This window comes from Coenobita brevimanus, chromosome 40 (assembly GCF_032717465.1).
Source record: "Coenobita brevimanus isolate Jiangsu-jjx chromosome 40, ASM3271746v2, whole genome shotgun sequence".
Lineage (NCBI taxonomy): Eukaryota > Metazoa > Arthropoda > Malacostraca > Decapoda > Coenobitidae > Coenobita > Coenobita brevimanus.
The window spans coordinates 4,350,193-4,377,004 of record NC_136993.1 but is presented as its reverse complement, the minus strand read 5'-3'; the positions used below and the strand labels follow the sequence as shown (position 1 = coordinate 4,377,004).

At 37.6% G+C, this 26,812-nt stretch overlaps 1 protein-coding gene and 1 pseudogene across 1 annotated transcript in view; one reads left to right on the top strand and one right to left on the bottom strand.

Moving 5' to 3' along the window:
* LOC145397255 (uncharacterized) overlaps nt 1-26,812 on the top strand; it is a gene marked incomplete at its 5' end in the record, with an annotated part of 71,092 nt that overhangs the window by 41,324 nt on the left and 2,956 nt on the right. The window contains 2 exons of the mRNA XM_080270452.1: nt 19,113-19,217; nt 20,270-20,390. Of these exons, the coding sequence (XP_080126578.1) occupies nt 19,113-19,217; nt 20,270-20,390 (226 nt within the window). The remainder of the gene's footprint in view (nt 1-19,112; nt 19,218-20,269; nt 20,391-26,812) is intronic.
* Nucleotides 683-802, bottom strand: LOC145397295 (5S ribosomal RNA; annotated as a pseudogene).

Sequence of the window (26,812 nt, the reverse complement as noted above, 5' to 3'; positions counted from 1 at the left end):
ACATGTGGAGGTGTATGGTACATAGGACTACTGAGCCTTGAAAGCAGGCTGTGAAGCCTATGCCCAGAGTCGGTCACATAATATATATATACTGGTATATATATATATATATATATATATATATATATATATATATATATATATATATATATATATATATATATATATATATATATATATATAATTAAAGTAACTATCTTTTTTGCTGTTCCTCCCACTGAACACAATTTTTCAGCTTTGTAGAAGACCTTCACACAGAATTTGTTAAAGAAGTTATGGATAAAACTTATAATAATTCCATACACTGAAAAATATGTTTAAAAATATTATGCCTGCAACATTACCTTGATTAATGAAAAAAATATAACAAGGACAATATTTCCTGATGAGCATGTAATATACCAGAATTCATTAATTAACAGGGAAAAGTTGTGTATAGTCATCTTGTACTAATGCAAAATACCAGATTTTTTATTACACTTTAGTATAGAGCAATAGCTGTTTTGGCAAACTAATAATGAATCAGAACAAACAATTTTTTTCTATTGGAATGAATATATAAATAATCATTCATTCATTGCCAGACGCCATGTATCCCAAACGGGGTGGCCAACGGCTTAGAGTTAATTGTTTTTACAGGGAGGGGCACTAATCCTCCACCAACCCCACTTGACACGTAGGGATGCCAACAGCATCTGGTGTTCCCAGGCGGTCACCCATCCAAGTACTAACCAGACCCAACGTTGCTTAACTTCGCTGATCGGACGGGAAGCTGTGTACTCAACGTGGTATGTTAATAATAATAATAATAATAATAATATATAATAATAATAATAATGATAATGTTAATAATAATAATAATAATAATAATAATAATAATAACAATAACAATAATAATAATAATAATAATAATAATAACAACAACAATAATAATATTAGTAGTAATAAGTCATTATTATTATTAACATTATTATCATTACTATTATTAATATTATTATTATTAATCATACGTATTGTATTAGATTTCACCATAGGAGTGGTAATGAAATAATAAAATACTATAACTGCAAAACTTATTTTCTAATGTAATTTATTATTATTATTATTATTATTATTATTATTATTATTAATATCATCATTATTATTATTATTACGAGTATTGGTATTAACAGTCGTAGTAGTATTGTTACTTAGTTACAGAATTACTATTCAATATGCAAAAGGCTCTATAATAAGTTGTACTGCAATTGTCACAAACATAATTCATATAGCTACTGAAGAAGTGCAAGAAAAAAAAAATTCTTTGCATATATTCCTACCCTGCAGTAAGCACATGAAACATTAGCTGAATTTTTAGGGCCAGTTCGTTGTGCTGTCTGGGTGTATTGCTGCCATACAGGAACTGAAAGCCGCAAAGAACAAAGCTCTGTTTTGTCAAAATGTTTGGACTCAGATGTGCCTTATATAAATACATAAATGAATAATATAGTCAGTATATATATATATATATATATATATATATATATATATATATATATATATATATATATATATATATATATACTGTATATATATATACCATTATCATCACGTCATCATACTTATCATCATCGCAACACCATCTAGTTAAATATAGGGTAAAATATAAATATGTAAAATAAGAAAAAGAAGAAGAAATAGGAGAGCACCAATAATAATGGAAATAATAGCAAAAGTGGGGTATTGTACCGCCAGGCCAGAAGAAAGAGCGTGCTGGAAAATGGCTTCTGACAGAAGACGGGCCCGTAGTCTAGCCGGCTGAAGAAGCTCCCTAACACATTTTCCTGATGTTTGTTTTCCTTATTACACCTTAGTGTCCCATTCTGTCACTTAAATCCTTCCATATCACCATACTCTGCATAAATAACGTATAGAAGGATATTACCCAGCCAAATCCAAAAATAAATTTGCTAAGAAAGAGGTGTTAGGGAGCCTCCTTACCCGATACAAATACAAGCCTAACTATTGTTTTATGTCTTTTTGCTCCCAATAATTTTTTTTTTTACTCTAACTTGGCCTGAAATTGCCATCTCTCTATCCGGTATTCTGAGTTGTAGCAAAAGATTAACACTAGAGTAGGATGCTAGTCACGAAGAACTGAGTGATGCACAGATATGTAAAATAAGCTACAGTACTAAATAATAATATAAAAATAATGATAATGATAATAATAATAATAATAATAATAATAATAATAATAATAGTAGTAGTAAAGTCTGATTATTATTATTATTATTATTATTATTATTATTATAATAATAATATTATTATTATTATAATAATAATATTATTATTATTATTATTATTAATATTATTATATTATTATTATTATTATTATAATTATTATTATTATTATTATTTATTCGCAGTAGAAGTAGTTGTTATTCTAGTAGCAGCAGTGGTAGTAGTAGCGGTGGTAATAATAATAATAATAATAATAATAATAATAATGAGGAGGAGGAGGAGGAAAAAATATATCAAGAAAGAGGGCGTGTGACTAACTCGAGATCACTCTTCTGATAAGCCATTTCCTGTGTTACTCTTCTGATAAGCCATTTCCTGTGTTACTCTTCTGATAAGCCATTTCCTGTGTTACTCTTCTGATAAGCCATTTCCTGTGTTACTCTTCTGATAAGCCATTTCCTGTGTTACTCTTCTGATAAGCCATTTCCTGTCTTACTCTTCTGATAAGCCATTTCCTGTCTTACTCTTCTGATAAGCCATTTCCTGTGTTACTCTTCTGATAAGCCATTTCCTGTGTTACTCTTCTGATAAGCCATTTCCTGTGTTACTCTTCTGATAAGCCATTTCCTGTGTTACTCTTCTGATAAGCCATTTCCTGTGTTACTCTTCTGATAAGCCATTTCCTGTGTTACTCTTCTGATAAGCCATTTTATGTGTCACTCTTCCGATAAGCCATTTCCTGTGTTATTTTTCCGATAAGCCATTTTCCTAAGCAATATATTTTGTTTAATACACCTTGCTGTACTCTTCTATATTAAATAAATCCTTCCAATACTTCCATACTAATGTAGAAATAGTTTGCAAAAGGATAATATCCAGTTTTGTCCAAAAATAAATCGATAAGGAAGAGGTGTCAGGGAGCTTCATCAACCGCCGAGAATACGAGCCTGAAACTTGCGGAGTGAAATAATCACCTTCAGTCCGATTATTTTATTGCTATTTGTTTCCATCTGACGATTTTCTTTATACTTGCTTAGATACTTCATGATCAGAAATTTCAATATAGATTTTTTTTTTTCAGTGGGAGAGGTTTTCCGAATGTTTGGCCAATTCCTCAAGTTATAGCAAGATTATAACGAAAATACACCATGACAGTCAAACGGTTCAAACTGACTGACATCACAACAACTAAGCACTCACTTTTTATACATTGTTGCCTCTACCATGCCATTTTATTCACATTACAAAAGGCTTCTTAAATGAAACTGTTAGCTATTATTTACCACTTTATCTATCTATCTATCTATCTATATCTATATATCTATATCTATCTATCTATCTATCTATCTATATATATATATATATATATATATAGGGTTATAACTTTTATACAACCTTATGTTCACCTCAAGTCGATGAACTTTTGCTTTAAAACAAAGAAAAAAAGCCCTTATTCCTCTCAGTTAAAAAAAAAAAAAAAAAAAAAAAAGGTCACCCCGAAACAAAAAATTCGATTTTGCATGTGAATATTCTATTTTATCTATCTATATACCTAGGCTGCTTCCCCCAAGGAAAGGGAAGTAGCCGAGACAGGACGACACACTCTCCATTTACTCATCCATTCAAACACATTCATTCGCATCTTAGCCCCAAAGGGGAGAACGGACAGATCCTCACCGCACCACACCACACAAGGGACAACTGCGCAATGCAATCAGTGACATCCGCAGCAGGGCCCGACAGCAGAGCTGGTTTACCCCTGCCACATCATAACAGACTCATCCCCTTACCCGCACCTGACCTGAAATAGCTGATCAGACCAAATGCGGGAGAATATCCCCTCAGGGCTGCGTCATCACTTATTCATTCACAATTTCTCTCCACCCATTTCTGTCACGCACAGCCACTCTTCCTTGCTCAATAGACATCCCTCTCGCATCCAGCGCTCTCTTCACACTGTCCATCCATCCTATTCGTGGTCTTCCTCTCAGTCTTACACCTCTCACATCATATCTAGTTATCTTTTTCACCAATCGCTCATTTTCCATTCTCTCCATATGCCCAAACCATCGCAACACCCTCTGCTCAACTCTACCAGCCATCTCCTGAACAACTCCAGTTCTCCTTCGCACTTCATCATTCCGCACTCGATCCATACGCGTCACTCCACACATACTCCTCAGACACCTCATCTCCATTACATTCAAACTGTTCCTCTCTGCTACACCCATATTCCATGTTTCAGCCCCATACAATGCAGTCGGTACCACAACACCCTCATACAGCCTTCTTTTTACATCCATTCTAAGCGAACGACATCTAAACACTTTTTTCATTCCTCCCAGCACCTTTCCTACTTCATTTATTCTAAACTTCACTTCTGCATCTATTCTTCCATCCACAGCAACATGTGACCCTAGATATTTAAAACACATGTATAATAATAATAATTAAAAAAGATCTCATACAAATGCATCAATTTTTAAAATCACTGTTTATTACCTAAAATAAATCTAAGTTGCAGTTTGGCTTTGTTTCTGCAGGCAGCATAAAGTTCCTGCATCACTATGATTGCACGTTCTGCACACTGATTACGTCTTGGTATCTTGAGTAAGGATGACTCCCGCTGCCAGTGATTCTGCAATGAGTTTAGTGATTTTTTGTAAGGTGTCAGTATTTCTGACAAGTTCATGAAGTCCATTTCATTGTACATCAGATTAGTAAGCCAGTACTCTGTCCATACGTACGAAATGAATTTGCATATGTTCTCCAAAATCTTCCTTGTTGTAGGTACGATAAGAATGAATGCAAGGATAGTGAGAATTGCTCTTGAATTCCATCTTGCATTACTGATATTTGGAATTTTGTGAAAGTTAATCAAAGGAAAATACCCTTTTTCTTCAAAGAATCTAAACATCCTTGTTAAATGGTACAAAAGCTTATGTCATCTCTCCATCCTGACTTATCGAAGATCTCTTCTATTCCATTAACAAACTATGATTTTAGTTTTTCATTATTCTATATTAGTTGAAACACAAATGGATACTCGATGTCTGGAGAATTGGTGTTAGTGTCAAGTTCTTCCTCCATTACCAAACGGAGAACCCTGTCCAGAATGTGATGCTTACACCCAATAAATTGTGGTTTGTTGAAACTCTTATCAGAGAACATTTGTTATAATCTAACAACAACTCCACTCTTTTTCCGAGTCAGAGGCGGATCCAGGGAGGGGTAAGGGGGCCCTTCAGCTATGAATGGCTCCCCTAAGAGCTGATTATTATCAAATATCAATATCAGTAAAAATAAAAAGCTATAATAATAATAATAATAATACCGCTCACTCCAGACCCCCCTAGCTTATTGCTTCGCGCCTTCGGCGCTCGGCGCCCATTACATTAACAAACAGCCCCCCCATTCCTAAATCCTGGATCCGCCACTGTTCCCCTTGTTAACGCTAGTTGTATAAGCAATGATCATTTTTATTGCATGCCATAAGTTGTATTCATCAATAACTTTTGCAATTCCTTCAGCAATAGTTTCAGCCTCGCCATTTTCCAAATGCAGTGCATCCAGTTTTATTTCGTTTCTTTCATTTTTAATTAGTACTACCTGGTACTCATTTTCATTAATCCGCTTTACATTGAAATGTAAAGACCATGTTACCAACTGTAACTTTTCAATCATTTCCTCCATCAGTGTAGCAGCCTCTCTGTACATTGACTTGTAAATTGCTGCTTGACTTGGAGCTGGAATGTCATTATGTCAGTACCATTATGTGACAATTGTTTGCATATTTTAGCAGCTTTATTTGTCGATACTCCAGCGGATGTCACCAGGTTAAGTGCAACTTTACTTCTATTGTGTTTTCTGGTTGGTGGATGATTAGTCTCATCTTCATCCTTGTATTCGCTGTCACCAGATATATTGCAACTACCACTAGATGAAAGATTGTAAGATGTTGATGGTAATTTAGGTCCATCAGGCAGTATTCGTCTTTTTGAAGGGTGAATGGTTTCCTTACTTGCAACTTGACCTGCTGAGTACCCCACTTCTCCTTTGCTTTGCACTTGTAGGTGGCAGAGTTGTTTATCTTCAGTGGATAACCATTGACCATTTACTTTTGTGATATCAAAAAGTTTATTTATGGCATCATATTTTCCCCTTTTGACACATTCATTGTAAGATTTTAGCACACTGTCAAGTTTTGTTTGTTTTCCTTGATCTGACAAAAGAAAAGTTCAATTTATTCTCCCATAATTTTGTAACTTCTTTGGAAATTTCAACTATTCGTTCTTTTCTTAATTTGATTTTTGCACCAAGAAACTGGTAACGTCCAACAACTTGCATTTGGTTTGGCATTGTGCATTTTTCTTCTAATGAATATTCTTCTAAAGGCACAATTCCTCTTCTATGTGACAGCTGGAACCGCACCAAATTTTGGTCCAGACATTCTTGTTCTTCTGTACGATAATATCACTTCTTTTGTGCAACATCATGCTTATCTGAAAAACAAAAATATATAATTTAGACAGTAACACACTAAGCAATTATTTTGCTGACTGTTCACCTGCAAACTGCGAAGATAACTGTTAGATGCTGAAAACTGCATCCTGTTTTATAATATTTGGATTATTCTAGAATGTTCTAAACAATGTTAAACCATACTAGAACGTTACATACTGTTCTAGAAAGTTCTAAACAGTTCTAAAATATTCTGTGCGAGTCTATAAAGTTATTTAAAAATCTATTTAAAAATTAAGAAAGTGATAAAACTTGCATGTGGTAACGTTAAATATCTGGTAATCCATTTTTTTATTTGCGGGTGACCTTTTTATAAAACTGAGAGGAATAAGGGCTTTTTTGTTTTTAAACAGAAGTTCATCTATTTATGATACAGGCTACCTTTTATTAGAAAAAAATAAAAAGTTATAACCCTAATATATATATATATATATATATATATATATATATATATATATATATATATATATATATATATAATTACTTATATTCTAGTAACAATGAGACGTTTTATTCAGCTTAGGAGAAAGTTTTCAAAGCAGTGAAATCACTGCCACAGCCAGTCGTGTTGGTGTCATAAATGACTTTGTGTCATAAAATACTTTGTGGTTCTTTTGTGGTTGAGTTGTAGTTGAGTTATATATATATTTTAGACTTGTGGTCGAGCGGCTTTTATATCTTGTAGTAACTTCCCACATGTCATGTAGTGACAGGAGAGGTAAAGAATAGTATGGGACTATTTTTATTTGCCTTGGAAATATTAACAAGTCTCTCACACAAAGCGAAATATAGAGTCTCGCTCCCTCTCTCTCTCTCTGTCTCTCGAGTTGCTAAGCTCTTCTCCCCTTCGACCTGCCTCGAGTATCGCTTGTCCCCTTCTCGACCTCTCTGTTCTATAGCTAACCTCCGTCTGAGCTCTCTTTCCTAAATTCTGGTGTAGCAGGGGTGTGTCACGTGTGTTCCTCGTGGATGGAAAGTTTAAGCAGCCTGTGTGTGAGTATGTGTGTATCTGTGTGTGTATGGTTACTAGGTCTTTGTTCATGAGAGGACTGCTGACAGCTAACTGCATCATCTCCTTACTGGCCGCTGTCGTCAGCTTTCCTCAGTGTAACTTGCAAACCTCATTTCCTTTTCCCAGGCTCGCAGAGGGCTGTCTATCTATCTATTTATCTAGCTATCTATTATGATTTGCAATTATAATATAGAGTCCTACCGCACTGCTCGGCCGCGCAAAAATGGCGTACCATCGACATTTAATAGTTATAATATATTAATACATATTATATATACATTATAATGAACTTATAAGCTAATTAAGTGAAATACATAATATTGTAAAAGTAACATAATTGTATGAATATTGTATACATATATTATTCATAGTAAATAGTGATTATTAAATGTCATAAATGACTTTGTGTCATAAAATACTTTGTGGTTCTTTTGTGGTTGAGTTGTAGTTGAGTTATATATATATTTTAGACTTGTGGTCGAGCGGCTTTTATATCTTGTAGTAACTTCCCATTTGTCATGTAGTGACAGGAGAGGTAAAGAATAGTATGGGACTATTTTTATTTGTCTTGGAAATATTAACAAGTCTCTCACACAAAGCGAAATATAGAGTCTCGCTCCCTCTCTCTCTCTCTCTGTCTCTCGAGTTGCTAAGCTCTTCTCCCCTTCGACCTGCCTCGAGTATCGCTTGTCCCCTTCTCGACCTCTCTGTTCTATAGCTAACCTCCGTCTGAGCTCTCTTTCCTAAATTCTGGTGTAGCAGGGGTGTGTCACGTGTGTTCCTCGTGGATGGAAAGTTTAAGCAGCCTGTGTGTGAGTATGTGTGTATCTGTGTGTGTATGGTTACTAGGTCTTTGTTCATGAGAGGACTGCTGACAGCTAACTGCATCATCTCCTTACTGGCCACTGTCGTCAGCTTTCCTCAGTGTAACTTGCAAACCTCATTTCCTTTTCCCAGGCTCGCAGAGGGCTGTCTATCTATCTATTTATCTATCTATCTATTATGATTTGCAATTATAATATGGAGTCCTACCACATTGGCGCCATGTTCCTGTGGCGTGTTTGTTATCAAACTTTATCTCAGTTAATATACGACATTCTTTATCATGACGCCTTCCTTGTGTGCATCTTTCCTACCCCTATAATATGATTTTATTCAGTTTAGGAGAGACCAGTGCCTGTTATCACTCTTCAATAGTCTGGCAACATATCATTCACAGTCTCATTGTTATGTACCAGTGGCTACTAAGGTTATATTTTCTATGGTCCCCAGTACAAATTATACATCTGTGAACCTCATTTACGTGTTACTTTCTGTGTTCGATATTAAATGTTAACAGTTCTGGTAATTAAGAGAGGTACTCTCCATGCATTTCAAAGAATACCCTGAAAATGAAGGAGAATCAGTGTTAGTATTACATTTGTATTTATGTATAATTCATTTGTATTATTTATTGTTGCATTTTAGTTATTTTTATTATATTTGTTTCATTGTGTTTTAGTTGTGTCTTATTTATCTGTATTATATATTTTGCCACCAGTTAGGCTACCAGTGGTCGAAAACAGATGGGGCATAGAAGAGATCGTCCTCCATGTAGAACTAATTACATTTGGTCAGTCTGATGGATAACAGCTTGTAACACCCTGCTTTGTACGGAAAGTTAATTGACACTGGCAGAAACACACACACACACACACACACACACACACACACACACACACACACACACTTGCAGTACACACTGGGAACAGAGTAACATCTCCTTCACACCCACTACTGTGTCAGGCTCCATCTGACTGTTTTTTATGGAAAATGATTAATTTCGAAATTACAGGAAATCGTTCTTGCATTGCTTCCACGCTATGCATCCGCTTGAGGAATCCTCGTATTGGGTTGGTCATGGTGCAGGTGGTGTTTTGTATGTTCTTAAAAGGTATACATCGTGGCAAAACGAGCTGATTACTTCACAACATTCGTTGGAAGATGTGAGGAAAAAAGAAATTTGAAATGTGTAATAAGATTTGCAACAATGTAAGTGTCAGTTTGGACTTTGACTCAGTGGCCCCAATTGTCGTTGGTTAAGGAACCTCTCTAACACCTTTTAATAAGCTACTCATTTGGCATATTACACAGGACTGTCGTTCTCCGTGCTAGTGCTACATATATAATTTTAATATCGTCATCCTCTGCATAGATATCATGCAAAAGGATAATCAGCCATATCCAAAAATAAATCATAAAAGATGAGATGCTACGGAAGTCTCCTTAACTGACGAGAATACGAACCTATGTAGTCACTCAGAGGAAGGCCGCATTGGCGGCGGTATGCGCTGATTGAGCGCTTTGTAGTTATTATGTATTTTTAATATAATGACCATTATTATTACTACTACTTCAACGGCTGTACTTGTGGCTGAGTTCCCCGCCTGAGAATGATGATTGTGTGGGTGGTTACCAAGCTTGTTGCCACACTTCACTCCCATGGTAGTACCTCCCAGGATTCATGATACATACCCTAGTACTTAATCACACACATTGACAATACCTACTTAACACTGGCCAACGGGTTCATTAGTAGTAGTAGTAGTAGTAATAGTAGTAGTAGTAGTAGCAGTAGTAATATAAGTGTGATATGTACTGGATTACTCAAAATCTTCACGCAAACATTTGTACTGTATTCCATGTACATTACTCTTACAGTGATATTATAAACACACACACACACACACACACACACACACACACACACACACACACGGTAGGATGGATGAACGGATGGCCCCTCCCGTGGATAGGGTTTGAGCAGGATATCTTTGACCTCACAGAAAAATTATAACAGTATATTTTTTTCTATTACGAAAATAGTAGGGGTGCACCGTGACCCCTACGAAAATAATGAGGATTCACCGTACCCCCTCATCCCCCTGCACTACACCGGCGTGGCTACGGTGGCTGATACAATAGCGCAATAATACAAGGCAGCGTTGAAGGTGGGTGCGTGACAGAGGCGTGTTTACCCTTAATTTTTCTCCGTTTTCTCTCACGCCGTTTGGTGCTCTCTCTGCTCTCACAACATGGCCGCCGCCTCTCTCTCGGCTCCAGACAAGAGAATCATCCGTTTTGCGGGGTTATTTTCAGTGTTTTCTTCCTTCGTGTGTTATTGGCACATGTATCACCTCATCAGGCGTCTAATGTCATGTTGTATTTTTGAACCTCCATTATATTTTATTTATTTCCAGCTGGAGTAATTGGGAACTGCCTTCAGTGATCCTTTCCTTGCTAAAAGTGAGATCCAACCTGGAAAAAAATAAATAAGTCAATAAATCGTCTGTAGATAGCAAGAATAAATTATTTATGACAGATTTTACAATATGGCCACCACCTCCAGCACGTTTAGGGAGCATGAAAAGTATTTATTTTGTGAAGAAATATTATTTTCTCGTTTTCCATGACTAGTTAAACAAATTTTTTAAAAGGGGGACGCTACCAGTTCAGTTATCTCTCTGAAGGCAACACGACAGAAACGATAAAAAATATCATCTGTTGGTAGGAATTATAATCTAATTAAAAGGACGTCCTTCGAATAAAAGGTTAATATCGCCAGGGTGTGAATCACTAACATACAAGATAACAGTACTCTTAAATGTGTCAAATATGTAGCTGAGAAAAAAAACATTCGAAATCACCAGAGCCAACTGGAACACGGCTCAAAAGATGTAGCTACTTTAGTGGGATAGATAGATAGATATATAGATAGATATAGATATAGATATGTAAAGTTTTTACATACTGTGTATTTATTAGCTCGTCCTTACTTTCGCCAGCCGCATGTACTCCTCTGATAACATTTAATATTTAACTGCATATCTAATCCAAGCCCTGAGAGCCTTCATCTACATCATTTTTTTTTTTTTTTTCCCTCTATTTTTCATGAGACTTATTTAGCTCTGGATGGTATTTGACCAGCCATCTATATTCCCGTGATTACAATCATATAACTAATTTTGACCTGGGAATTTTCTTGTAGTTGAATAAAAGCAATTAGCGGCAATCAGAAAAACAATAAAATACGAATGGGTCTCAATGGGGGAAGCTATTTCCCTTTTTTGTAATATCATTGACAGTCTTCATCAAAATCGCCTAAAAACACCAAATTAATCTCTTCATTACTAGGACGTTTGAGTTGTTAATTATTACAGCATTTGAATCGGCCTAAGGGAGTTTTCTTGTCGTAAAGGCATCAATGAAGGCTGTATCTTATTTCTTTATATTCTGTAAAGTCTCTCCGAAGCTGAGAACGCCGTCTGGCACCATAGCTTCAGTGAGAGTTAGGACACCATTTTTGTGAAAGGTTCAAAAGCTTATTGGCGCAAAGCTTATTATGTTGGTGGCGATGTATGGCTGAAAAAAAAAATACAAAAATAATAAAGTTGCCACTCATGATTTTTTTCACTCTTAATATGGTGGTAATTATCATCACAGCGAAGATGTTAGAAGTAAAATTATTATTATTATTATTATTATTATTATTATTATTATTGCTATTATTATCATTATTATTATTATTATTTTTATTATTATTATTATTGCTATTATTATTATTATTATTATTATTATTATTGCTATTATTATTATTATTATTATTATTATTATTATTATTATTACCGCAATATCCATAATTATCATCGCCTTAATTTCAGTTTGTATATTTTTAACCACTCTCCATGCGAATAACTTATGAATTTTCAAGTTGTAAGAAAAATCTGTGCAATTAAATTATACGTAAATGTGTGTGCAAATATTTAAGAAACACTGTTGGTTAGGTTTTCTCAAACAAGTATATTCATTACCAGAAAATGTCACCTACTTTCTCAGCTACTCCTGGGTGAAAAATGCAGTAAATTTTGAAAGCGGCTCTACTGGCATTACATTTTAACTCTATATATTTACATTCCATGCTTATTTTATAGTGTGTGTGTGTGTGTGTGTGTGTGTGTGTGTGTGTGTGTGTGTGTGTGTGTGTGTGTTTACATTTCAACATGATTTTTAATGTCTATTTTTTTATGGCAATAATTATAAACAGAATTAAACAACTTCAACTGTCAGGTTTTTATTTAATTTCAGTATTTACATGTTTTGTGATGAACACAGCTGTCTACTTTTTTGTCCATTTCAGAATTCCACATTAAAATTCAATATGCAACAGCCCTGTACGTGATAAATTGAGTACTGATGATGGAAACGGAGTGACTCTGCTGGCATAAGCTTTCTATGCTACTCTTGTACGAAGCGTCTCTCTTAAGCTGAAAATAATAATCGTTTAGGTACGGAAATAATAGAGAGATGTTTTAGGACCAAAGGGAATGAAAAAAGTGTTTAGATGTCGTTCGCTTAGAATGGATGTAAAGAGAAGGCTGTACGAGGGTGTTGTGGTACCGACTGCGTTATATGGGGCTGAAACATGGAATATAGGTGTAGCAGAGAGGAAAAGTTTGAATGTAATGGAGATGAGGTGTTTGAGGAGTATGTGTGGAGTGACGCATATGGATGGAGTGCGAAATGATGAGGTGCGAAGGAGAACTGGAGTTGTTTGGGAGATGGCTGGTAGAGTTGATCAGAGGGTATTGCGATGGTTTGGGCATATGGAGAGAATGGATAATGAGCGATTGGTGAAGAAGATAACTAGATCTGATGTGAGAGGTGTAAGGCTGAGAGGAAGACCACGAATAGGATGGATGGACAATGTGAAGAGAGCGCTGGATGCGAGAGGGATGTCTGTTGAGCAAGGAAGAGTGGCTGTGCGTGACAGAAATAAATGGAGAGAAATTGTGAATGAATAAATGATGACGCAGCCCTGAGGGGATATTCTCCCGCATTTGGTCTGATCAGCTAGTCAGGTCAGGTGCAGGTAAGGGGATGGGTCTGTTATGATGTGGCAGGGGTAAACCAACTCTGCTGTCGGGCCCTGCTGCGGATATCACTGATTGCATTGCGCAGTTGACCCTTGTGCGGTGTGGTGCGGTGAGGATCTGTCCGTTTTCCCCTTTGGAACTAAGATGCAAATGAATGTGTTTGAATGGATGAGTAAATGAGGAGTGTGTCGTCCTGTCTCGGCTACTTCCCTTTCCTTGGGGGAAGCAGCCTAGGTATATAGATAGATAGACCTCTAACTTGTTCAGTGGTCACCCAAATCTAACAAATTCTTCTAGAGGCAGCAAGACGTCTTTGGGGTAAGGGGAAGAAACACGGGCTTCTCAGTTACTTATTTGCTCGTTTGTGTTATACTTTGCATCATTTTCCTCTCAGATCCTGCTTCCACATCTTACCCCCAAATTTGCATCACTTTCTCTGTCTCGTTCTTCGCACCATTCCTCTTACTTTCTCTTCTTTGCCGAACACCAAATATTCAGTTTATAAACCAATGAGTTTAATCCTTTACGGAATCCCTATTAATGAATGCTATTTAGTACATGACGATCAGCCGAAGCTTATTGAGGTTATCTTGCGTAAAATAAAAATAAAAATTAAGAGTCGTCCTTCAGCCATAGAGTTTGTTATTATTATTATTATTATTATTATTATTATTATTATTATTATTATTCAGGAAACCTCCCCTGTAGTTCAAAGTTACAGCAAATTTTAATAATATTTTCTATAACCAGTAAAGAATACGAGATAAATCATGTTCCTGTTCTTTGTTTGGCCCAGGTATGTGTGTGTGTGTGTGTGTGTGTGTGTGTGTGTGTGTGTGTGTGTGTGTGTCACTGTTAGCCCGCCACACGCAGCCACAACCCTCAGCCCTTCCTGCTCTTGACAGAATTCGAGAAAAGCTGGTATACGCCAGGAATTAAGAAAATATCATGGCTCTTTGTGCCGCGAGGGAGAGTGGTGGTGGACTGGAATGGGTAAGTAGGGATAATGACGCAAAGATACCAATTTTCAGCCACGTCTCGCGTACAGGTTTCGTATTTATAATGCGTTCCAACTGTACTGTTTTTACTCTAACCTGGCCTAGATTTTTGTCCTTTTGCAGCTTATTTCACGCTGCTCATTAGCTGAAAAAGACAACTCAGTGCTCTACATCTTTTCTATTGCATTTCTTCGTGACTAGCATCGTATTCTAGCGTCCATCTGTTGCTATACCTGAGCAGTTAAGATGAAAAGATGATAATTTTAAAGTCAAATTAAAAACAGTTCAGTACATAGAATAAACATATCTCCATAACACTGGATTTTGTTTGCGTATTTTTATCATAATATTCAGTCTTACATATGTGTTTTGTATCAGTATGAGTGAAATGTATATATAAGGAACTGTATATAGAACTTAAGCTTACTAAACTTTATAAATATAATCCCTGACGCCCCTCTTCCCACCCCGTATCTAACCCTAGCGTCCGTCACTCGTAATGGTTAAGTTCGGCTCGTCCACGGCTCGTCCCCCTGCAGTAATGGTCGGGCATGTCGATTACTCCAAATATCACCAATTTGGACATCAGCTCTCCGCCTCGCATCAGAATTCCACAAAAGTTTGGTTGAAAAGTACAGTGTGTGTTTTTACCAGCTTGGAAGGAAAAGAGAGGGTTGGTGTGACAGCGTGAGTCTTACTGAGTGGGTGGAGCTTGTGTGTGAATGACTGATGAGATTTAAATATATGATAATTTATGGATAACACTGTGAATGGTGGATAAGATTTAGAATAAGATTACTAATGTGGCATTCCTGGATATTTACGGAAGATACCTGAATGCCAGATCAAATTTAAATACATATGGATAATAACATGATATGGACATTCAATACAAATGTCGAATGGCGGATAAGATATAGATTTATAAGGATAATTATACCCTTGATATTCATGGAGATTCACTGATGATGTGTGATTGGGGAAGACGATTTCAATTTATATGGGTGATTTGAAAGCCATGAATATGCACTGAAGATGTGTAATTGGACGATGCTGCTTTAATACACAATGGAAAGGCCCTTCCCATGCTGGCTGAAGTCGCCTGGCAGGAACAATAACTCGTAAGACACATATAAAATTGTGTATACTGTAAATTATTTTCCTGGTATACGGTAACAGTGATCCATTCCGTACAACACATGGTCTATCTATCTATCTATATACCTAGGCTGCTTCCCCCAAGGAAAGGGAGGTAGCCGAGACAGGACGACTCACTCTCCATTTACTCATCCATTCAAACACATTTATTCGCATCTTAGCCCCAAAGGGGAGAACGGACAGATCCTCACTGCATCACAACGCACAAGGGTCAACTGCGCAATGCAATCAGTGACATCCACAGCAGGGCCCGACAGCAGAACTGGTTTACCCCTGCCACATCATAACAGACCCATCCCCTTACCCGCACCTGACCTGACTAGCTGATCAGACCAAAAGCGGGAGAATATCCCCTCAGGGCTGCGTCATCACTTATTCACATGGTACATTACAAATAAAAAAAATGGCCAAAATAATTCATAATATATGCAGATTATTTTTATCATTGGTAGTACTAGTAGTAGTATTTACTTATTTATTTATTTATTTAGTTATTTATTTATTACTATTATCATTATTTATTATTATTATTATTATTATTATTAAAACTTATTATTATTATTATTATTATTAAAACTATTATTATTATTATTATTATTATTATTATTATTATTATTATCATTATTGTTATTATATACTCAAACAGTAATTTTTACAAGCTTTAATAATTAAGGAAAAAATAATTAACTTCTTTCACCCAAATTTACCATAATTCCATTACAAGTGCTTCCTTTTGCTAATACTGCCTAATATTTACGTCCCTTGGTTCACTCGAGACTGTTCGAAGCATCAACCATCTTGCTTCGTTCTTCAGTACCTCCACCACCACTCTGCACTCTGGGTAGAACAAGGCAAACGGTATGGCGGAATGTATTTTCAGTGTTAATATCAGGTCAAAAAGATGAAAATGTATTACAGTATATTAACTTTGTGCACTTCACGTCAATGTAATGTTTCAGTCTGTTAAGTTTTTTCCTGTCACTACGTCTGATTAGCTCAATTTACTGAGATTATTATTATTATTATTATTATTATTATTGTTGTTGTTGTTGTTGTTGTTTTTAGTGGTTGTGGTGGTGGTGGTGGGTAGTGGTGGTGGTGGTGGTGGTGGTTATAATTATCATTAACTCAGCCAAGGAGGCTATGCTTTACCCCGCGTTGGTTTGTCTGTCTGATAGCAGGATTACTCAAAAAGCTATGAACGGATTTTGATAACATTTTGTGGAAGCGTAGGCCATGGACTAACAAAGAGATTATTAAATTTTGGGCCGGATCCGGATTCGAAGTATCCCGCACAATATCTCCAAAAGTTCTCAATGAATTTGAATGAAATTTTGTGAAATGTGGGTCATGGACCAAAAAAGAATTGATTAAATTTTGGAGCAGATCCGGATCCAGATCCGGATCCTATATCCACTGATCAGGATCAGGATCCTTTTCAACGGCAATGGCACTGGCGGCGGTATGCCTGTTTGAGGGCTTTCTAGTTATCATTTTTATTATAATCACCATTATTATTACTACTACTTCGATTATTGTTATTATTATTATTATTATTGTTATTATTATTATTATTATTATTATTATTATTATTATTATTATGATTGTGATTATTTGTTGTTGTTGTTGTTGTTACTATTATTATTATCGTCTTTATTATGTTTGCTTTTTTTACCAGGACGGATTTTCTCCTTAATAATATGTTACACCCACACCATTTTCTCCAGCTTAGGGGAAACCCTTCATAGTGGACTGGTGAACTGCAGAATATTAGTACACTTCATAATAGTAAAAATGATAAAGATGATGTTCCCGTGAAATCTGTAATTACTTCCCTCTCTGCGAAATATATCTCCTGAATAAAACCATACAAGGTCCTGGAAAAAAATCAATGTTCTGAAGGAAATAATGGAGATTGTACTGAACACCGCCCATCCATTCCCGCAGCGACCCCTTACAGACTCTTGGGCCAGTCTCGTGGGCTTGGTTGGTCTTCTCGCTCCTCTTCCTTTTTTATGCACAGGAACATGGCATACAGTATTACGTATTTATGCTCTCCTCTAAGCTATTTTATTATTTTTATGTAGGTAGGTGAAGTAGTAGGTGGCGGTGACAATCATCCACTTACTAATGCAGTGCTGCTTACTTCTTACTTCACCCTCATTATTCTTTTTCTGTGTCTGTCCTCATCTCTTCTATTTCTCCCATCCTTCCTGTCATTTTTATAACTCTTTCTACTTCAGATGGCTTTAAACTGAGTGAACCAGGAAGCCATTTACAAGGCTGGGAGGTAAGTAGACATAAACGGCACACGATTACATCTAAGAATTTTTACCTGCCATATGCAAAAGTACAAGTTCGCGAGGTACTGTGAGAGTTCTCTTGCTGATACCAAGGGGCGCGGTAGCACAGTGGTAGCGCGCTGGACTCGTAATCGGGGGATTGCGAGTTCGAGCCTCGCCCGGGCTGCCGTGCCGGGAGGGGTAGCTCCCTCCTGTAACCCTAGCGGGGCTATATAGTCCAATACAGGGCTTAGCTCGGGGGAACTCCATTTCTCCCATTTTTTTCTTGCTGATACCGACGTACTTTCAGTAAATAACATTCACTAATATATAAACACGAAATATTTGTTAGTGCAAATATTTGTTAGCTGAAGAGAACGCGGCCATTCGTCTTATACTGGTTAGCAGCCCAACAAGTATTTGGATATTTCACTCACATTATTTTTTTTCCATGTTATTTATGTCTTCGGCACTGCAGAGGGACGCCTTCACGTGGCGGCAAGGACATGACCGGGTGGCTTCGTAACCTGGCCATACTAAATTGCCTCAGTTCCCTCTCTATCCCCCGAAAGGAGGAGGATGGACTACAAGAGAAGGATAAATGCGTCCAGCGGGCCACTGGGTTCACATTCAGATGAACCTGGGGTTGCATCTACTAATACTATTACTACTACTACTATTACTATTTATACCACCACCACTACTACTACTACTACTACTACCACTACTACTACTACTACTACTATTGCTGCTGCTGCTGCTGCTGCTGCTAATACTGATATTAATACTATTATCCGTCTTACTTATATCGACTTAAATTCTATAACATAATAGAGAATACACTGCTGTCGTGCCAAACGCAGAAATACAGTATTCCGGCAAAGAACAAAATTATTGTGATGATCCTTATAATCCTACAAGAATAGTGTCCTTTGGTGTTGTAGTGAGGGCTGAGTTATAACAAATAACTTAGGATGAACTTAAGACACTTTCCCGCCTCCCACAGCCACACCCCTGCCTGAAATACACAAAGGAACTGTGGTACGAGTTCTTTGGTCCAATGAACTTAACAGCAACACTATGGCATCCCTCATCACCGCATGGCCGATACGTATGGCCGGCATCAAGCACAAGCAAACTGTAATAAATACACTACCAGATATGTTGGCCCAGAGACTGGTATGACAGTCGACTACCATAATTTAAGTCCTTTATATTACAAGTGCTAAATTGCTGTGTAGTTTAGCTGGTGTTAGGCTAACTTACTGCTGATCCTGAAGGCATTGTTTGCAGTGGAACTTTCATCGGAAACAATGCTTCTTTGAAATAATTAGGCTAAATAAAAAATTATATGTTTTTTTGAGAAACCTCTCATCCCTTTACGAGAGTTTTAAGCTCTCCATAACATTATAAGCATCATTATTTCCGTCGCGTTGCACCTTCCAAGGAATTTCCAAAAGAGGGTTACTAAGCAAAGTAATAATAATAATAATAATAATAATAATAATAATAGTAAACTCCTACAGGATACTTTGCCTTCACAAAGAAACAAAACCCCATTCAATCCGAGGACGTCCTTTTCATTTAACTGTTGCTGCCAATAGACCAATTTATCCCTCTTGCAACAACCAAAATTATTTTATCGAGCGTAGGAGAGATCACCCCAGGAATCAGGATGAAGGAGTTAATTTTTGTAAACCCATCTCCCTTCAACATTTCCAGTTTTAACTCGCAACGCGCACTACTGAATCCTCAGTTTACGATACTCCGCTACCCAGTGAGATACGAGTACACCGAACCAGACTGCGATATGCTCATCATCATTTCCTGACACAGTAACAACACAAAATACAGCTCACAAACAGTCCACTATGCCCACACTGTCATGCATCCCTCTACACCACAACACACTCAAAACATGCACCACATTATCACAACACAGGCAGTCCTTCAGTATAATCTCAACAAAAGACCTCGGGGTGCAACCGAAATGATCGGCTTCCTGCTGTCCACTGGGTTTTAAAAGCAGTGTGTCCAAGCATCTCGACATGAACGGATCTTGCTTTTTTTTTTTTTTTTTAAGGGAACAATCATGCGGGCTTCTAGCCATTGATTCCTTCTTCCTAGTATAAAAATAAATAAATAAATAAGTATGCATTCGAGCTTGTGATAACGACAACAACAACTCTCGCCATCGTACATCCAGCCTCTCGTGTCCGGTCACCACGCTGCCCCTCGCCACCCATGCTATGGCCTCCAACATGTACAGTGTAGGTTCCCTTGGGTTGGTTTTATCTTTAGGGTTTGTAGCTCAGTGAATATAACACTTCTACGGACATACGCTGCTGCGTTCACGTAACAACAGCATGTGTTGAGAAAACCCACCTAATCCAAAACTAAGCCACCTGGCTTAATACTTAAAATTGACGCCATCAACATCGTCATCATCATCATCATCATCATCATCAACCGTACCATCATCATCATTATGATCATCACCATCATCATCATCATCATCTTGGTCGTCCTAACTCTTCTTTCCACTAACAAATGCTACTTGATATAACTGTGACATACGACTATGTACTTTCTATGTACTCCCATGTACTGTATTTCGACCAACACTTCATATGTAGTACTATGACCTGTGAACAGTAATTGCAACCATTTCACTTATTACCTTGTGTAATGGAAGCCCCACGACGGAGAGGTAAAAGCAATATAATTCTGCAGTTTAAAACAAATCAAAGCCAACCAAACCAAACCAAATTAATCGTAACGGAATGTACCTGAGGTTTTACCCCATTTAAACTATTTTTTTGCGTCACATCACTTATTCCATGACATAATAAAAGGTTTGTACTGAGGTAGCGATGGTAATATTCTCTAAATCTGCTTCTAACACAGCGACATTATCCCACCACAAGCTCTACATCACCACCTAAACTGGGTCAAAGGAAAGCCTTGTTACATAGCCTGAAAGTAATCAGGATAACCATTTCGCTGTAACTGCGTCATTCTAAATTTGTTTCTGCTGCTTTCAGACGCTTTTATGAGCTTAAGACAGCACTGTTCTTTACCATTTATATTTAAAATTGAACCAGATTTTCGTCATTTTGTAGCTTACTTCATGTAGCTAAGTGACTGATAAGGACAATGCTCAGGCTCTACTTTCTTTCCGCGCAGCACTTCCCTTTGACTTGTATCATTCTAGTTTTAATCTACTGCCACAACTCAGCAGTCACGATGGAGAGAGGGTAAATAAAGGCCAGGTTAGAGAATAAAGAGTACAGTGCTGCAGTTATTGCTGATAATATCCAAACCCCAGCGTTTCGAAAAGTCTCTCTTGAGCTCTATAAGATCGACTAGAATTTGCATGAATAAAATCACAAGAAGATATTGCAGTGGCGAGGTCAAAACGTGATGTCGCGATTCTTTTATGAATATGATTCTAACACTGGAGAGGGACGCCTTCTCGTGGTGGCGCGGATGTAACCTGGTAATTTTGCTGTCGGGCTACACAAACTTCCCTCATCTTCCCTGCTTCCCGAAAGGAGGAGGATGGGTTGCAGAAAAAGGGTAAATCCAGCCTGCAGTGCACTGTGTTCATGCTCAGATAAACCCTGCCTCCTGCTGCTGCTGCGGCTGCGGCGGCGGCGGCGGCGGCGGCGGCGTCATATCCCTAACGACTTTGACTTTTAAGTTGATGGGAGAAAACTCACGCAGCGAAGATCTTGCCATATGCGAACCGGTTCGAATCCAGGAGGTGACAGGATTCCCTGTTAACCGTTTTGGTGACAAAGACGCTCTCGGATACTTCCTACAAGCTATATATAGATTATTTTATTAATGTAATTATAAACTAAAGTATTTCAAGCATTATATCCCTCCAACTACTAAAATCTGTCTCAGAAATAACTGACTAGTGGCACCTTGAAAATTATATGTCCCTAGACAGTGTCAAATCATCCTGCCAGGAACTTGGGTCATTCTCCTACGACTCAGGGATGGAATTTTGGAATACATTTACGATCCATTCCCTGTCGTAAATAAAGGGAACATGTAATAGGCGTCCACATTGAAAGTGTGGAACTTGTTAGAGCGAGGAAGCGATGAAGTCAGGCAGTGCTGAATATTGACTCATGTGGCTCATCATCTTCCTCTGATTTCCTGACCTGAAAAAACTAAAAAGAACTTATTAGATTACACCAAAAATATTCCCTCACACTTCCTAAAACCAACTCTCTCAGCAATCATCGGAGAATACTGCTGCACTACCCACGCAGCCTTAGACCAATACTTCTTGCACAGCCGGCTGTTACGCTAATCTGCCTTATAAAAAATCGTTTCCTCGATTTACGGAAAAACTATTGGGAATTACGGGTTGTCTATGAAATGAAAATAATTGAGGATTTTTATGCAATTTCCAAGTTGGTGTCTATCTTTCTTGTAACTTCAAAATTGGCTGAGATATCCAAAAAAGTTAGCTGCTATACTACAGAGTTGTCCTCCCGACCCCTGCCCCCATTTCTTGCTGATGCGATAAATCTTTCGCTTAGGTACATATGCAGGGAGTCCAAACTGTGACTAAAAATATGTACATGGAAAAAGTAGACAAGGGAAGATTTTTGCACTGCCTTCCCTGACCGCCCTGCAGAAAACAGTTATGATCTGCAATAATTCTCGTCTCACAGCTACGTTTCATTAAGATAGACCAGGAGCCAAGATGTTTCGACATCCTTCTTGTCCCTCCTGCAAATCAAAGCCTGAGTTACGATTTGGAATTGGTCGCAAGTACGTTTGTGTATCCGGGGATATCTTTTTCCTTTCCTAATCCTTTCATAAGCAAGGTCTCCAGTGAGGTGGATAGTATCGTCTGGCAGTGGCAATATAAAAATTAAAAAAAAGCAAAGGACATTGTATGGAAGAATATAGTTTGTTTCCAACCCTTTTAACCGACAGTCTTCCCATAAAAATCATCAAGCAGTAATGACAGTGCAATGAAAAAGACAGTAGTATAGAGATCAATGAAGGTTATCGACATTACAAATCGTGTCTACTGGACAAACTCTGGGTTGCTTGAAGCAGTATGATCTTTAAGATATTTTTCTATAGTCTAGTCTTTAAGATTTCCAATGGAGGTGATGGTCATGTGTTACCCACTGGTTCTAATCTCCAAGTGGCAGCAAAGAGTTGGTCAATCATGGAATTCCATCAGCTGAAGACTAGGCTCCAATACCATATCTCATTGTGAAGGATTGATGCAGCCTTTATATAACTCACACACTAGTTTGAAAATTCTCCAAACTAAACAAAGTGAAACAGCAAGAATGAGATTTTTAGATGTTGTCATGGTACTGAAAGGGATAGGAACAGGTGACAGGCCTCCACTACTGATGGCATTACAAGATCGAAGCTTTCCAGTCAGTCGACATTCACACGACCGTCACCCCTAGTGGCATCCCACACCTCTAAGTCAGCACAGTGATATTCTTAGTGCCTTTTCTCTTCCAAGACGCCATCTGCGCATTCACCAGACCCCTAGTGGCCGCGCATCAAACTAAAACGAGAGTTGCCAAACAACATCCACTTGCTAACTTTGTTCTTCAAAGATCATAAAATGGGACTAAAATCATAAAAACCTGCAAACAATCCCTAAAAATTATATTCTATAATGTTTAAGGTATCGTTGAAACTTAGTGAGAATCTTTAAGAAATAATAATGCATAAAAATTGCAAAAGTGGCGGCATTATCAAAGTTGCCAAATCAAAGTCTTCAGTGTCGATTACCTGCTCCTATAACGTGTTTGAATTAGGCTGTACACAAGCGCCCTTAGAAAATCGATAAGAATTATGTTAAAAATGTTTTATTGTTGCTATAATTTCGCAAAGATCTCCAAAAGTTTGCTTAAAATAGAAAAGAATATCTCAAATGACTAAAACATCGACTTATTGGAAACTCTGCTATGACCCCGCCCATGCCCATTCCTTTCTGTGCTGAGTGGTGGAGCTTTGCACAGGAGCAGACAGAACAAAAGATCTCTCTCTCTCTCTCTCTCTCTCTCTCTCTCTCTCTGAAGCTTCACTACTCCACAGTCCATCACAACTACCACTTGGAAGAAGTAGAAGAATGAGAGAGAGAGAGAGAGAGAGAGAGAGAGAGAGAGAGAGAAAAGAAGAATTACAAGAAAATTAGAAGGAAGAGGTGATATACTTGTAGGAGGTTTGGTAGTACATAAGAACATAGGAAGAGAGGATAACTGCAGTACGCCAGTTGGCCCATGCTAGGCAGCTCCTACAACATTATTAAACTACTAGAATAAGACAGTGATAGCAAGGAAGTAGGCTTTCCTCAACCCACTAAACTTTCAGCCAACAGCGGCAGGAAGAAAATCAGAAGGAACACTTCGCCGTATAGAAAAACTGACGTGGGCATTTTATAGGAAAGTGTGCATGAAGAAAAGAAAGTATTATCGTGAAGCCCGAAAAGGAAAAAAGAATTAATTAGTACTGGTTATTAGGAGACTGTTTATATCCAGCCCTTGTTTGTCATATACTTGAAACTCTCAATGGAAGGAGCAGCAACATCATCACTATAGTCCTTCCAAAATATCAAGATCGTTCAGGCTCACGGGAATTCCCCTTCGCGTGATGCTGCCGAATCTGTACCAAAACACATCTCTCTGTCTCATGTCAACTATTTACCACTTCTACATGAAATTTATTTACGGTATATGTATAAATAATTCTCTCTTAAGGCTGTATAGTGTAAGAAAATGCATTTTGTTTTTAATAATAACAATGACTTTTTATAAGTACCTCAACACTTGGCAACGTTGCTTTCCAATTCTGTCACGCTTGTAGGTGAGTCAGTGTGGGTAGGTCAGGTGTCAATCTGCAGGTCACTTCCTCTCTGACCGCCATCAAAGATAAGTTCCTACCCCTACTACTCGCCCTCGTCTGCTCCACAGTCGAGAAAAAAAAAAAACTTATTTACAATGTAAAAAAAAGTATTTTTTAGAAGAGAAAGCAAACAGAGGACCTATCATTCATAAAACCGCATAGACTTTTTATAGAAATAAATCTCCATAAAATGTAGATTTTATATGCAGAGAGAGACAGACACAGACAGACAGAGAGACACAGACACACAGACAGACAGACAGACAGTCAGGAGGTTTTTCCTCAAATTCTAATAATTCATAAAACCGTATAGACTTTTTATAGATATATATCTCCATAAAATGTTGATTTCACATGCAGAGAGAGAGAGAGAGAGAGAGAGAGAGAGAGATAGTGAGCTGGGAGTGAGGTTTGTCCCTTGAATTTTGTCTCTAATCCGATAATTGGCCCAGTAGAAACTGTGGCAACGTCGCACGTAGGGGAATTCCAGTGAAGGACAATGCCTAAACGATCTCGATATTTTGGAAGGACTATAAGAAGCTTATTCCATTCGTCCACTGCACTATTGCAAAACAAGTTTCTACTTATTCCCTTACTAAAACGGAATTTATCTAGTGTTAAAGCATTACTTCTAGTTCTATCCTGTATGCTCACTTTAAGTACCTTGCTTATATCTTCCATATTTATCTACTCATTTCTAAGTCAACGTTGGCTGTTGTGTGTATGTACAAAACAACATATCATGCTCTCTTGTTCCTGAACTTGAATCTTCTGAATTTTCTACTCTCTGGATTCGGCTATCCTGCCATTCTCTGACTAAATATATCTGTGCTGTTTGCTTATCTCCAAAAATACTACTGACTATGAAGAAATCTTCGACTATCTTACTTCTAAGATGGAAAAATCTGTCAATTTCTCTTTTCTCTAAAATCTCCATTCTAGAATATTTCGATGTTCGCCACCATCTTTGGCTTTCCTCTCCTTTCGCTGATCTGCTTGGTGCAATAGCCTACATTTTTTCTATCATTAATGACCTACAGTAGCTTGTACAGCACCCTACTTGTATCCCTGACCGCCATGGAGAGAGTTCCAACATACTTGACCTCTTCCTTACACTTAATCTTTCTGTTTACATGGTTAATCTGTTCTCTCCGTTAGGTTCCTCCAATCACAACCTTGTCACCTTGCCTTGTCCTGGATAGTTGGAGCTGCTGATTGGGAGGCCCTCAGGCAGCACTCCTTTTATTTTCCCTGGAATAATTATTGCTTCAATGGCCAAGAGCCATCTGAGTGTGCCTTACACATTACAGAGGTTAATTTCTCCGGCTTGGAAGTATTCATTCCTTTCTCTTATCCTGTGACTAATGCAAAAGGAAAAACTTGGTATAATCACACTTTTTATAATGTTGTCCACTACAAAGAGAGGACCTACAAAAGAAAGCAGACCCAACTCACCCCTGAATCTCATCTCGTTTATGCTTCTCCCCAGAATCGTGCTAGGTCTGTTCTTCGCTCTGCTAAAAATAATTTCATTCGAACTAAATGCTCAGAACTCTCCAATTCAAATTCCTTCCACTTCTGATACCTTGCCAAAAACCTTTTTAAAAACTTTACCTCATCATCCTTCCCTCCTCTTTTCCACTCTGATGGCTCTGTAGCTGTTTTTTCTATTGATAAAGCAGAAAGTTTTGCTTAAACTTTCTTTCCAGTTCCATCTTAGACGATTCTGGTGCTGTTCCTCAATCACTTCCCCCCTCTGACTTCCTCATGGCTGACATTAAGATTTATTCAATTGAAGTATTT